We start from the raw sequence: 15,733 nt of genomic DNA on the forward strand, positions 1-15,733 counted from the left end.
CCAGCAAGTCTGTGTGCAGACTCCTCCTTTTGAATTAATGATTTGAGTCCAGCACCAGCATCCACCCCCCTGGTGTGCATTTCTTCTTTTCCTACTATTGCTAATAATATTCTGCTTTGATATGGGCAAAGTAAGCACTTTATCCCTCTTGTTTATCAAAGTAAAGTTGCACAAAATAATTCTCATATTATTACTGGGAAATAAACTGATATTTATTACATTTTAATAGATATACAGATATCACATAGTCCTCCTGTTACCTTAGAAAAGAGGAAGGAGGTTTTAGTACGGCTCTGTATCACTGTGGTATGGGGAGCTAAGACCCGGCGGCTGACAGGAATAGATGGCTTCATCAGCTGGATTCACTTCATTGATGGTTAGTTTGTACTCAGTTCCAGATCCTGAACCAGTGAACCTGTCTGGGGTCCCTGACTGGCGAGTGCTGGCATGATAGATAAGAGGCTTGGGGGGTTGGTTTGGCTTCTGCTGGTACCAGGCTAACCAACTCTTGCCACCATAGTTCAAGCTCTGACTGGCTGTACATGAGATGGTGACCGTCTCTCCTGGATACACAGAGATATGCTCTGGAGTCTGAGTCATCACAATCTGCCCACAGGATCCTGAGGATGGGAAGAGACACAGTCATTATTCATACATGTCTGTCTCCCTATCAGTGCTGATGTGTGTATGTATTGTGCAATGTATAGATGGATGTGCACAGAGTGATGGGAGGAGCCTCATCTCTCACCCTGAATAGAAATGAAGATGACGGCCAGCAGATAACTGGGAGAAACCATCTTCATGTTTCTGGGGGGTCAGATACAAACTAGAAGACGTCTCCTGTACAATGACATCTATATAGAGGGTGACGGGGGAGGGGACACCCCAGGGACTCTGTATATGCAAATATTGTGGTTGTTCATATCCGTGTTCTCTGTTTATATAACACTCCAGTGAACCCAGCTTAATGAGACCAAAGCAACAACTGTACTTCCCCATTTTTACTTTAACTCTTTATTTATGACTAGCTGATGACCCGGCGTTGCCCGGGTATGTATTTTGATATAATGCAAAGTTACTGCTGCGCTCTCCAGACCTGCAACACATATAAGCTCCACAAAGGGTGATAACGTTCAGTCTATGCAATTATACAATCCCAACTCCTGAATGCCACAAGTGCCTCGTGCTCCCCAAGTGACACTCTCTTCTATATACCCTCGTCCCATCTCTCTAAATGCTCACCAGATATGAGCCACCTCAGCTCTCAGGTGGGTCTTCTTAGGCAATGCTTATAAACAGCTCACTCGACTCTGTAAAAGATTATGATCTCCACAATAGGGTAATATTGTCCAGATATCAGAAAAATGTATGCATTAAAATCACCGTGCTTCCATGATAACACCATGTGAATGTGCCAATCCACACACTACATGCCACACTTCTCACCAGATATGGCCCACCTCTAGCTGCAGGTGGAAAATGCATTTAACATACTCCAATCAAAAGCCACGACTCTTGTTTGCTTAAAGAGGAACTCCAGTGAAAATAATGTAATAAAAAAAGTGCTTCATTTTTACAATTATTATGTATAAATGATTTAGCCAGTGTTTGCCCATTGTAAAATCTTTTAAATCCCTGATTTACATTCTGACATTTATTACATGGCGACATTTTTTCTGTTGGCAGATGATGTAGCTGCTGCATGCTTTTTTTGGCAGTTGGAAACAGCTGTAAACAGCTATTTCCCACAATGCAACAAGGTTCACAGACAGGAAACTGCCAGAAGTACCACGGTCCTCAGAGTTTCTTGTGGGAGGGGTTTCACCACAATATCAGTCATACAGCGCCCCCTGATGGTCTTTTTGTGAAAATGAATAGATTTCTCATGTAAAAGGGGGTATCAGCTACTGATTGGGATAAAGTTCAATTCTTGGTCGTAGTTTCTCTTTAAGCTGCCTCTTTCAAGGTTTTCTTTTTTAATCCGGTAAAAAATTCTCTCAATAAAAAACATAAAAATGCTCCAGGGTAACAGCCTGCTCTTCAGTGTGACTTAGGCATTCCAGGAGCAGCTCACAGTACATCAACCGCCCCTACACTGGACTTTCTGCAGCAATCCCAGCGATTGGTGAAAAAATTGATTCATGTAAACTTTGTGGACTGTGGCGCAGTGTTTCTACATTGATTACTGGGTATGTATTTTGTTGGTGTCAGCTCTGCCCACTTTTTCTAACCCTAAAGGTGCTCATACACTGTACAATAAAAACGTTCAATTCTCCCATTTATTCGACCAAACCGATCGAATGAAAGTTAAAAAAAATATATTTTTTTTTGATCAAGAAAAAAGAATTGATTATCCAGTTTTTTCAGTAAAAATTCAGTCAGACATGTTGGAAAAATCTTTATATTCAATGTAACGGAATAATCAAACAAAATTATCTAATCAAAAAAAAAATGGTACCATGTATGGGCACCGCAACACACAACCACTCAATGTCCAAGTGTGTGAGCTTTGGCATCAATAATTTGTATATTCCCATAAAAAATAAACAAATCAGACTGGCGTTTTGTGCCTTCGTCCCTCTCCAGCGTTTGAACCCCAGTCACCCAGTGACCAACTGTAGCAGGTTTGAGGCATCTGCTATTACCAGTGTAAAAATGGCAGCAATTTAAATATTCCCCTTGAAAATCAACAGGTGAATTTTGATTGGCTATTATAGGCTTCACCCACTTTCCTGAATATTAATCTCAGTTACACAGTGACCTTCTGGGCAAAGTTTGAGAACCCTGCCATTAACAGTGTAAGAATGGCTGCAGTTTATATTTTCTCAGTGAAATTTGTTTTTAGCTCTGCCCACTTTTTGTAACCTAGACATACAGTCACTCAATGACCAAGTTTGTGAGCTTTCGGGTCCTTGGCATCAATAAAAACAAATCTGATTGGCTGTTTGTGGCTCCGCCCCTGTTCAGATTTTGAACCCCAATAACCGACTGTACCAGGTTTGAGGCTTGTGCTATTAACAGTGTAAAAATGGCAGCAATTTTAATATTCCCCTTGAAAATTAAATGGTGAATATTAATTGGCTTTTTTAGTCACTTTTCTGAATATTAATCCCAGTCACCCAATAACCAACTGTGCAAAGTTTGAGAACCCTGCCATTAACAGTGAAGAAGGGCTGCAGTTTACATTTTCCCAGGGAAATCTTTTTTTTAACTCCACCCAGTTTTTGTAACCTTGACAAACAGTCAAGGTCATGACCAAGTTTGTGAGCTTTCAGGTTCCTGGCATCAAAATTGTGTGATTGGAAGCAGTTTATCCAGTAAAGAAATCTGATTGGCTGTTTGAGTCTCTGCCCCTTTAATGAATTTGAACCCCAGTCACTTAATGACCGACTGTAGCAGGTTTGAGGCCTCTGCCAATAACAGTGTAAAGGTGGCCATACACTTATAGGCCTGGTGCACACCAAAAATCGCTAGCAGATCCGCAAAACGCTAGAGGTTTTTGAAACGCTTTTTCTTATTTTTATGAAGCGTTTCAGCTAGCGTTTTGCGGTTTTGGGTAGCATTTTTTGTGTAGCAGATTTCATATATTGTTACAGTAAAGCTGTTACTGAACAGCTTCTGTGACAAAAACGCCTGCAAAACCGCTCCGAACTGGCATTTTTTAGAGCGGTTTGCATTTTTCCTATACTTTACATTGGAGGCAGAAACGCCTCCGAAATCCAAAAAAAATGCCTCAGCCCGGGAGTATGCGTTTCAGCAAAACGCCTCCCGCTCTGGTGTGAACCACCCCATTCAAATACATTACCCTAGCGTTTCCACATCCGCAAGCGGCAGTAAAAACGCGACAAAACCCGCTTGGTATGCACCAGCCCATAGATTTGCAGCAGATTCGACCATCAGATAGATTTCTGTCAGATGCCCGTCAAGTACAATCTGACTGGAATCTATCTAATGTGTGCCACACACTAGGTACAGATTTTCAATAGATTTCAGAATAAAATTTATTGGAAATTGATCTAAATGCATGGGCCATGGATCTGCTACCAGCAGCAGATCGACCTAGATTTTCCATCCTGTCAGATAGATCAAATCGATCGAAATCGATCGAAATCAGCTGCAAATCGAATAGGGAATTTGATAGAATCGATCGATGGCTGAAATCGACCAGTGTATGGGCCCCTTAAGAATGGCAGCAGTTTCAATATTATCCTTGGTAATCAATAAGTTAATTTTGATTGGCTGTTGTAGGATCCACCTACTTTTCTGAATATTAAAGAGAACCTGTACTGAGTAAAAATATTTAAAATAAACACATGAGGTAACTTCAAATGAACATTGCATAGTTACCTTGCCATCAGTTCCTCTCAGAAGCTCACCATTTTCTTCTGACAATAATCCCTTCCAGTTCTGACAATATTTTGTCAGATCTGAAATATATCAGTTGCTGTCAGTTATAGCTGAGAGGAAAACTGATGTGCCAAGTTATGTCTGTTTCCCTATGGCTCAAGTGGGCGATGTTACAGTTTAACAGTGTGCTGACCAGAAAGCTGTTATGGGTAATGGCCATTTTCAAAATGAAGGACGGAAAATTCCCTTGATCACAGTGAACAAACAGGGCAGGACAGGAGAAAGACACTGAGGAGTAGACTACATGGAAGGTAAAGTATGACTTGTGTATGCTTATTTTGACTTTTCATTTTCAGTTCAGGTTTTCTTTAATCTCAGTCAACCAGTGACCAACTGTGTCAAGTTTGAGAACCCTGCCATTAACAGTTTAAGAATGGCTGCAGTTTATATTTTCCACGTAAAAAGTTAGTTTTTGGCTCCACCTACTGTTTCTAACCTTGACATACAGTCACTCAATGACCAAGTTCATGAGCTTTGGGGTCCTTGGCATCAATAAATTGCATTTTTCCATTGAAATTAAACAAATCTGATTGGCTGTTTGTAGCCCGCTCCCTTTTCAGAATTTAAACCCCAGTCTCCCAGTCACTGACTGTACTAGTTTTGAGGGCTCTGCCATTAAGAGTGTAAGAATGGCGGCAATGCATATATTCCCCTTGAAAATCAATAGGTACATTTTGAATGGCTGTTGTAGGCTCCACCCACTTTTCTGAATATTAATCTCAGTCATCCAGTGACCAACTGTGTCAAGTTTGAGAAACCAGCCAATAACAGAATGGCTGAAATCAATCGAACAAATCTGATTGGCTGTTTGTGGCTCCACCCCCTTTAGTGAATTTGGACCCCAGTCAATGACTGACTGTATAGTAAGAATGGTAGCAATGTAGATATTCACCTTGAAAATCAACAGGTGAATTTTGATTGGCTGTTGTAGGCTCCACCCATTTTCCTGAATATTAATCCATCACCCAGTGACCAACTGTGCAAAGTTTGAGAACCCTCCCAGTAACAGTGTAAGAATGGCTGCAGTTTATATTTGACCAGTGACATTTTTTTGGGGCTCCGTCCACTTTTTGTAACCTTGGCACACAGTCACTCATGACCAAGTTTGTGAGCTTTCAGGTTCCTGGCATCAAAAATGTGTGAATGGAAGCAGTTTATCCAGCAAGGAAATCTGATTGTCTGTTTGTGGCCCCGCCCCTTTAGTGAATTTAGACCCCAGTCACCTAATGACCGACTGTAGCAAGTTTGAAGCCTCTGCCATAAACAGTGTAAGAATGGCAGCAGTTTAAATATTCCCCTTGAAAATCAATAGGTCACTTTTGATTGGCTTTTGTAGGCTCCACCCACTTTCCAGAATCTTAATCTCATTCACCCAGTGACCAAGTGTGCCAAGTTTGAGAACTCTGCGATTAACAGTGTAAGAATGGCTGCAGTTTACATTTTCCCAATAAAAATTAATAGCTGAAATGTGATTGGCTGTTTTATGCTCCGCCCACTTTTCCTGGATTTGTAACCTTGGTCACCAAGTGACTGTGCCAAGTGTGGGGACTCTGGCTTGATTACTGTAAGAATGGCAGCCGTTTACATTTTTTCCATTGACATGAATGGGTGAAATCTGATTTGCTGTTTGTAGCTCCGCCCAGCTGTGCAGGGGGGGACACAAGACCCCCAGAACATATCATCCCAGGTAGTGAGGGATCTGTATACCAAGTTTCGTTCAAATCAGTTAAGCCGTTTTCGAGTGATCGTGGCACATACACACATACAAACATCCGATTTAATATGTATAGATGAAAAAGAAAATTTGATGCAGAGAGTTTTATTATGCTACCATGGAATTTTCTTTCTAGTTTTTTTATTGCAGTGCTCACCTGGCCAGTTCAACTTCAGCATACTGTCACACTAACATGTTGCATTGTTATGGACGGAAGCAGGAAATTTGGGCACCCACTAGCGACTTAGGGCCCCTTAGGGCTATGCGGGGCGTGCATCATAGCATTGCTGCTATGACGGCGCCCGAAATGAACTGATTCGCTCTTAGCATTAGGTAACAAGAAGTACCCTCAATATTAAGTAGCTTGAGGTGCCCCCAAATATTAGATAGCTAGAGATGCCCCCGGCTGAAGGGAGATCTGGTCAGTGGAATGCTGAGAGCTTGGTGAGTAACCACTCATTTACACTCTCATGGGGACTCTGTATAGGTAAGGAGGGAGGCATCATCTGGCGCCTGTAGGCACGTGCCTACAGTTCCTTAGTAAATCTAGCTCTGCATAGAAGTAATATGAATTACACTCCTCTTGGTAATGTCACTAGAGAACAGAGGTACTGGGTGCTGGACAGCTGGAGCAACTGGACAGCCTTGCATAACTGACTTTCCAACGAGACAGCACATAGGTGTAAAAACCTGGGAGTAAACAGGTAAGTTGTGATTTTCAATGACTGTTGCTGCAACAGCCAATGCCAGCGCTTTTTTCCTCTCTTGTTTACCAAAGTAATGTTATGAATTATAATTCTCATATTATCACTGATAAATAAACTGACATCCATCAAATTAACCTGATAGATATACAGATATCACATATTTCTGTTACCTTAGAAAAGAGTGCTCAAGGAGAGGAAAAACATAGAGATGTGTGCTCTGGCCAGGTTCACCTGACTATATACTGGCTGCCTAATTGTCTATTGACTATTTAAAATGGCATTGCATATGCTGATAGCTGATAGCATCTGCTTGCCAGAGTATGAAAGGTCCAAAACCAAAGCAACGCATCTCAACAGGTGCGCTGTGTGTAGGCCTCCCATGCTCCCAGGAAATGATACCCCACAAGCATCTCCACTGGGGGGAGCAGAGAGACGCAGACAGTCCACCCCCAGGCATGGCAGGAGCCTAGAGGGGGACCATCTCTGCTGCTCCCCAAAGGAAAGACTACTTACCATTCTCATATTGTCCTTGTGATGATCCGCTCAGCTGGCTGCACAGGCAGACAGCTGTTTGTCCATTCCTCTGGTCTGTGGGCTGCAGGTCTCTGGAACAGAGACCTGTCTTTTCATTGCAAGTTTCTGTTCTGTTCTCTTGCTGGGGAATTTGCATACATTCGTTATGCAAATCCCCTACCTGCCTTCTTTGATGACTGGCACTATAAGAGCTTTATGTTTCCCAGAATGCTTTGCTGGTCATTTCCCTTCCATGCTCAGTTCCTGATGGACACTGCTGGAGTGTCAGCCATTGCTATCTAGTATAGTTAATTCCTGGGGGTTGCTTTAGGCTCCCCTTCTAGCCCAGTCAGGTTGTATTATCTGTATTGCCTGTTCTGTCTTGTCTTGCCTGTTTGCCATTGTCCTGTCCCTATGGTGGTTGACAGGAAATGGTTCTGATCTATGTTCTTGGAGTATAGCTGGTGCAGCGGTTGCTACCAGCTATCTCTTCTGTTCTGTTTCCTGGGATCGCGCTAGCTACTTTGTGCTAGCGCTGGGGATCCTTCTGTTCTGTTTCCTGGGATCGCGCTAGCTACTTTGTGCGAGCGCTGGGGATCCTTCTGTTCTGTCTTGTCGGTCGCGATTGCGCTGTCACCAACGGCGGTTGATAGCGAATCGTTCTGTCTTGCTGAGATCGCACTAGCCGCTAGCGTTAGCGGCTGTGGATCTTTCTGATCTGTGTTCCTGCTTGGATCACACTTGCTCTGGCGGAAGAGCGGTGGATCCTTCCTGCCTAGTTCTTGTTTTTCGTGTGTCTGTCTTGTCCGCTGCTCTTGCTACAGGCTCAGTGAGGTAACCGTTAAGCAAGCGCTCGCGTCCCCTGTTTCATGTTTGTCTGTTTATGGTTAGTTAGGCGTGCTTGTCTCTATTGTGCTTATCACGTGGAGATCGCGCATAACCGCGTGCACTGTTGCGAATGAGTGCGGTGTTCGCGGTTAGCTAGCGGTTGTTATTTTCCGTATCTCCTTATTGTATTTGCTGTGCCTTTGCTACCCTCGTATTCTATTCTGTTCTGCCTTGTGTCACGTCTCGCGATCGCACCTCTCGCGATCGCGTTCCTATTTCTTATCTGCTGTTGTGTGTGTGCGCGGTCGCGGAGTGGCGACTGGATTGGCGCACACACATACAACCTATCCCTTTTGCTCCATCTCATTCGCAATCGCCTCTCTTGCGATTGCGTTCTGCGCTTCGTACAATTCCTGTCTGGCACTTGTGGAGGTACAGAGGATTGGTTCCTCTGCACTCCCCAGCGCCATCTGCCGACAGGAATTTCCCTCTACAGGTGCGTAGCACCTTTTGCTGGGTTCCTGCTAATTATACGCTTGTGGAGGATCTCCGCCGTGTCAGCGCACGCGTTGTGCGCTGATCACGGGGAAAGTTCCACAATCGTGACAGAATGACCAGCCATACCCAAAACCCCAGTGTAGACGGAATTACCGATTTGTACGATTTTGTCGAATATGGCTCTTGTACCTTTAAGAGATTTAAAAAACTTGAACCTGAATCAGCAGACGAATTTTTGTCTGAGTGTACGAAACTGTTAGCGAACCCTGAATTCCAATGCACCCCAGTGTCTACCTGGGCCCCCCAAATGGTCTACATTCTGTTGGGGGGCGAAATGTCAATGTGGGGTTATGATGTGTTAAATCATACCACCCTGAGTCAAAGACCCCTGGAATTCTTGGCCTTTTTAATTCACAATTGGCTGAGATTACCTCATTTACCATACCCCCTTAATGAGTTGTTGTCAGCAGCTCAATCAGCTGTTCCATCTACTCTTTCATCCACAAAGCAGCCATCCAAAGCCTCTAAGTCTAAACGTAAAAGATCTAGGAAGGCTTCCCAGCGGAAAGATCCGTTGCCCCTAGCAACCACAAATAAAGAGGTTATTTCTGTCAAGTCTGAAATGGGCAAAACCATGCAGTATGATAATGATGTTTATAATGCATCTGCTGATCAGTTTCCAGGGTTTTTGCCCCAATCCAAAGCTTATGTGGATCCTGCTATAGGTAGGATCGCACACTACATTAAAGCAGTTAAAAAATCTGTTCTTGTTCCTGAACTCCACCCCTATGGAGATTATCTGGATACTGGCCTGTTTGGACCCCCATTTGCTTCCTGGGATATTGGGGCCTTGCTGGAAGAATTCGATTTTGATTGGAAAGCCTTTTGCGATTTTTACATCGCAAAAAGCGAAGATGTCTTGAATGCTTGTCTTGACTCTATGTACCTTCTGATTGATTCCGATGAATGTGACGAGGATGATGTGGATCTGGTGATCTATGTATGGCAAACGATTTTGGATGAGTTGCACACACACCAACCAATTGATTTCAATAAAGAGACATCGTTGTCGGATGATTGTTCCTGCCTTTCTGGGGTAAAGCATGTGAGTCTTGACTTTGTGCAATCTGAAATGAATGAGTGTGCCGCTGTGGTTGATTCCTGTGCGAATCCTGAAGGATTCGCTCCTGACAGTGTGCAGTTTGAATCTGTGCGATCTGATGCCTGTTTCTCGGATGTTCCTGCAGATTGTGATCGGCATGAGTCTGCCGGTTTCCTGAAGGATGTGCGGGATCCTTTGTCATTTAGAAACAGATCTTTGAGATCTTCCGTCTGTGACCCTGCTCTGGGGAAAATTTCTCGACTATGCAGCGTCAAAAGTAAAATTATTATGCCTAATAAAGTTTATCCTGTTGATGTCGCCATTTCTTCTGCAAATGAGTTTCTGTCTCACCCTGTTCACACCTGTGCAGGCCTGTTGCCTGATGACAGTTGCTCCAGTGTTTCTGTCCTAGATGCCTTGCAGTCTGCTCCGCAGATCGCGGAAGTTTGCGATATGGAAGCGTCAGTTTCGCAACCTAAAGCGATCTTGGATCCGCAAATTTTGCGTTCTGACTCCTCGGATTCGACATTGTTAGCCGAATCTAAGAGTGAGACAGCGCTTCGGTTTTGCGAATCTGATGCTGAAGCCTCTTTGCCTTGTCCAGAGAAGCTTTCTCTGAACCTGCCCTGTACCATGAATGAAGGCATGATGTCCACTTGCATTGACATTTGCGAGTCTGATTCTGAAGAAAGTATTGACTCTCCACCCAGTACTCTGGATGAGTCAATATTGCCTTGTACAATATCTCCTGCCCTGCCCCTAGAGGCTCGTCTAGGTATTGCTGCTATTTTTACCTGTCTTTCTGCAGTTTTGGAATTGCAAGCTAGTTTGACTACTACGCAGAGTTCTGGGTGCAGCGAGATTAAAGTTAGGGAGTCAGTGTGTGGTCCAGTGAATATTCCTGTACGTTCCACTCATGATGATGAAATTCAGTCTCAGTTTATGGTGGAACCTTCCCTGGGACATCTGCCCTGTTCTCAAAATAAAGTTCCAGTATTGCCCTGTAACATGGATAGTACAGAATCCTTCTTAGACAACTTGAAAAATGATGTTCCTGAGGTCTTGTTTGATGATCTAAAGGTCTCCGAGTTCCTCCCAAAGGGTGCAGAACTTGTAGGAGATGTCTCCTGCCCCCCAGGTCCTTCTGAGGTGTTGCCCACTTCAGTAGGCATTGCTGCCTTGCTGACTACTTTTGCAGCTCTTGTGGAGCTTCATTCATGTGTAGTCAATGATGATGTTACAGTTACAGAAAATTCTGAATTTGAGTCCGAGTCTTCTTTTGAAAGACCAGTACCTGTGATCTTTACTCGTGATGATTTTCTGCCCGGTACTGGTTTTGGTCTTGTCGTGTTGGACTCTGAGGTTGGCAGTTCCCCGACATGTCCTGAGGTTTCTCCTGTACTAGTGTACCCCGATGTGCTCTGTGACCCAGAAAGCCCAAGTGTGCCTCGGTTACCAGCGTACTCAGATGCTTCCTCAGTGGAGACATGTTCTGATATAGCCTGCCTGCTTGCATGCCCAGAAGTGGTCCCTGAAAGTCCTGATCTTGATGGGTGTCCTGCTAATTTTGAGTCTGGAATGATCATAGGTTCCATAGGGGTTCTTGGTGGTTCTCCATGTGAGCCTGGTGAGCGTTCTGGCTTCTTGGGACCTCTGCGGAGCTTCAAGGCGTTCTGGGAGATTCCGGGAAAGGTTTTGCTTGGTGCCCTGAATACGATCAGCAATGGCTTTGGTGTTGTAAGGGACACTTCGAACAGGTATTGCGGCAGGTTTGGTATTCTTGGACGCTCCTTGGAAGGTGGTGGGTATTGTCTGGAGGGTGTCGATGGCTTCTTCTCTGGTGTCCACAGTCCTGATGGGTGTTACGCTGAGACTTGCAGTGCTGATGGGCATGTTTCGGTGGCTTCTGCTTCTGATGAGGTCGGTTTCGGATGGACTGACTCTGGAATTGGGCCTTGTCGGGCTGTCCTGACCTTCATGAGTCTTCAGTTAGAGTTTTGTGATGTTACCAGTCTTGAGGGATGTCTGGAATCCATCCCTAGAAGGGGGGGGTACTGTGATGATCCGCTCAGCTGGCTGCACAGGCAGACAGCAGTTTGTCCATTCCTCTGGTCTGTGGGCTGCAGGTCTCTGGAACAGAGACCTGTCTTTTCATTGCAAGTTTCTGTTCTGTTCTCTTGCTGGGGAATTTGCATACATTCGTTATGCAAATCCCCTACCTGCCTTCTTTGATGACTGGCACTATAAGAGCTTTATGTTTCCCAGAATGCTTTGCTGGTCATTTCCCTTCCATGCTCAGTTCCTGATGGACACTGCTGGAGTGTCAGCCATTGCTATCTAGTATAGTTAATTCCTGGGGGTTGCTTTAGGCTCCCCTTCTAGCCCAGTCAGGTTGTATTATCTGTATTGCCTGTTCTGTCTTGTCTTGCCTGTTTGCCATTGTCCTGTCCCTATGGTGGTTGACAGGAAATGGTTCTGATCTATGTTCTTGGAGTATAGCTGGTGCAGCGGTTGCTACCAGCTATCTCTTCTGTTCTGTTTCCTGGGATCGCGCTAGCTACTTTGTGCTAGCGCTGGGGATCCTTCTGTTCTGTTTCCTGGGATCGCGCTAGCTACTTTGTGCGAGCGCTGGGGATCCTTCTGTTCTGTCTTGTCGGTCGCGATTGCGCTGTCACCAACGGCGGTTGATAGCGAATCGTTCTGTCTTGCTGAGATCGCACTAGCCGCTAGCGTTAGCGGCTGTGGATCTTTCTGATCTGTGTTCCTGCTTGGATCACACTTGCTCTGGCGGAAGAGCGGTGGATCCTTCCTGCCTAGTTCTTGTTTTTCGTGTGTCTGTCTTGTCCGCTGCTCTTGCTACAGGCTCAGTGAGGTAACCGTTAAGCAAGCGCTCGCGTCCCCTGTTTCATGTTTGTCTGTTTATGGTTAGTTAGGCGTGCTTGTCTCTATTGTGCTTATCACGTGGAGATCGCGCATAACCGCGTGCACTGTTGCGAATGAGTGCGGTGTTCGCGGTTAGCTAGCGGTTGTTATTTTCCGTATCTCCTTATTGTATTTGCTGTGCCTTTGCTACCCTCGTATTCTATTCTGTTCTGCCTTGTGTCACGTCTCGCGATCGCACCTCTCGCGATCGCGTTCCTATTTCTTATCTGCTGTTGTGTGTGTGCGCGGTCGCGGAGTGGCGACTGGATTGGCGCACACACATACAACCTATCCCTTTTGCTCCATCTCATTCGCAATCGCCTCTCTTGCGATTGCGTTCTGCGCTTCGTACAATTCCTGTCTGGCACTTGTGGAGGTACAGAGGATTGGTTCCTCTGCACTCCCCAGCGCCATCTGCCGACAGGAATTTCCCTCTACAGGTGCGTAGCACCTTTTGCTGGGTTCCTGCTAATTATACGCTTGTGGAGGATCTCCGCCGTGTCAGCGCACGCGTTGTGCGCTGATCACGGGGAAAGTTCCACAATCGTGACAGTCCTCAGTTGCAGAATCAGTGTTTTTTTCTGGTCACTTTACTGTCATTGAACTACCTCCGGCTGACCATAGGGGCTGGAAAACTGCCATCACCTGCACTCTAGCGAATGTGTGCACAAGCACGACGACCACTACATGCGACTGCACAAAGATTGCTGCCGAGAGGAGGTAGTCCTGGAGGTGTCAACTAGTAAAAACAATGATTGGCTCACCTGTGGTTATCACTAATGCTCTTTGCGGTTGTTAGCGGTGAAGTAAATGTTGCGCTTCCACTGTCAGTGCGAATCGGGCCTAACCCTTACACTACCTGATCGACATGTACGCATGCCGGACATTTTAAAGCAATTTATTCTACAAATGTAGGAATGTACTGCAATTTCTACCCTCTAGTCCTGGTGTTAGGACGTTTGAAACAACTTTTCCATCACTTTTGTGGCCAGGAACAGTCCCTATAGGTTTTAGAATTTCTGTGACAGGAGAGATAGAGTGTCGGCACTACAGTATTTGTGCTGTGTTTTGAAGGATATGGCAGGTAACACACACCTCTTCATCCACACTTATGGTACGGTCAGCATGCTCTGATTAAGGAGTAATTGTAACGTGACGGGAGGAAGGAGGGAGAGACAATCGGCACTGCTGCTATTGCTATTTAATCCAAAGTGCGGTGGAAAACATGTACCTATTCCATAACAGTGATTCTTCAAACTGAGGCGTCAAAAATTTCATTCAGCAATGACATGCAAAAACGTACCATATTCTGAGGTATTGTAGTGGCGGTGGGTGCTGGGCACAGACAGGCTATCTGTGCCAATGCCAAGCACCCACCGCCACTACACCACCTCAGAATATGGTACGTTTTTGCATGTCATTGTTGAATGAAATTTTTGACGCCACAGTTTGAAGAATCACTGTTATGGAATATGTACATGTTTTCCACCGCACTTTGGATTAAATAGCAATAGCAGCAGTGCCGATTGTCTCTCCCTCCTTTCTCCCTTCAGGTATTAGAATTTGCCTGCCCGTTGAAGTCTATGGCAGTTCGCGCGGTTCACGAACACTTGCAGCTGAAAATTTGATGTTTGTGACATCTCTAATAAAGACAATGCCAGCTCTTTTTTTCCTCTTTTTGGCATTCATTACATTTTAATAGAATTACAGACAACATATATTTATGTTAGCTTAGAAAAGAGGAAGGAGGTTTTTGTACGGCTCTGTATCACTGTGTGAGAGGTGTCCAACCATGCTGCTGGCAGTAGTAGACGGCTTCATCAGCTGGATTCACTCCATTAATGGTTAATCTGTACTCAGTTCCAGATCCTGAACCAGTGAACCTGGCTGGAGTCCCTGACTGGCGAGTACTGGCATGATAGATAAGACGCTTGGGGGGTTGGTTTGGCTTTTGTTGGTGCCAGGCTAAGTGGCTTTTACCACCACTGTCTAAGCTCTGGCTGGATGTACATGAGATGGTAGCCTTCTCTCCTGGATACACAGAGATGTACTCTGGAGTCTGAGTCATCACAATCTGCCCACAGGATCCTGAGGATGGGAAGAGACACAGTCATTATTCATACATGTCTATCTCCCTATCAGTGCTGATGTGTGTATGTATTGTACAATGTATAGATGGATGTGCACAGAATGATGGGAGGAGCCTCATCTCTCACCCTGAATAGAAATGAAGATGATGGCCAGCAGATAACTGGGAGAAACCATCTTCATGTTTCTGGGGGGTCAGATACAGACTAGAAGATGCCTCCTGTACAATGACATTTATATAGAGGGTGATGGGGGAGGGGACACCGCAGGGACTCTGTATATGCAAATATTGTGGTTATTCATATCCGTGGTCTCTGTTTATATAACACTCCAATGAAACCATTTTAATTTGAGCGAACACATAATTGGACTTCCTAATTTTTATTTTTACCCTTTACTACTGAGGGAAAAGAAAAAAATAAATGTGGAGTCTTTTGTAATGTTTCCATAAAAGCTTGCTTTGTAGTGTCTAGTACTCAAGGAACTTGATGTCCCCAACATGGCTGTCCGTGGCACACGTTTGATCGGGGTGATCAAACTCCATTCATAGGCTTTTAGCCAGTAGCCTATCTCTCGGATTTTAGGAAGTGGTGACTTACATGGCTTTCCTGCGTAACGTGGCCCTCCTTTCCAAGCAAAAGAAAATGGCTATCATTCATAAAAGCATGTGCGGTAAAAAAATTCTGGTCGGGAAAATACTGCATTCGGTATTTTAGACCTAAGTGTGCTGATTCATAAAAAATTTCATAGCTGCGATAGAATTTCGGTGTTTTACCGAAGCCCAACTGTCGGTAACAATGAGAAGAGTGTTTTGTTACATTTGCTATTCTCCGTACAGAGACAGCATTACAATAAAAGAGGCCTACCAACTTCCCTTTAGATGTGCGTGTTTGTTATACTGCCTCTGCTTGCCCTGAATCTGCTCTGTATCTGTCTATTAGCCTTTTTTTAAAA

The 15,733-nt window shown here is 44.7% G+C and overlaps 2 gene segments (V, D, J or C); both read right to left on the reverse strand.

The window, feature by feature from the left end:
- Positions 1-282: 282 nt before the first annotated feature.
- On the reverse strand, positions 283-813 carry LOC137555236 (immunoglobulin kappa variable 3-20-like). The segment is given in 2 exon segments: positions 283-620; positions 749-813. Coding segments are annotated over 2 exon segments (393 nt in total).
- Positions 814-14,445: 13,632 nt separating this feature from the next.
- Positions 14,446-14,974, reverse strand: LOC137545495 (immunoglobulin kappa variable 3-15-like). The segment is given in 2 exon segments: positions 14,446-14,779; positions 14,908-14,974. Coding segments are annotated over 2 exon segments (375 nt in total).
- Between the last annotated feature and the right edge of the window lie 759 nt (positions 14,975-15,733).

Source organism: Hyperolius riggenbachi, chromosome 1, assembly GCF_040937935.1.
Source record: "Hyperolius riggenbachi isolate aHypRig1 chromosome 1, aHypRig1.pri, whole genome shotgun sequence".
In the NCBI taxonomy this organism is placed as follows: domain Eukaryota; kingdom Metazoa; phylum Chordata; class Amphibia; order Anura; family Hyperoliidae; genus Hyperolius; species Hyperolius riggenbachi.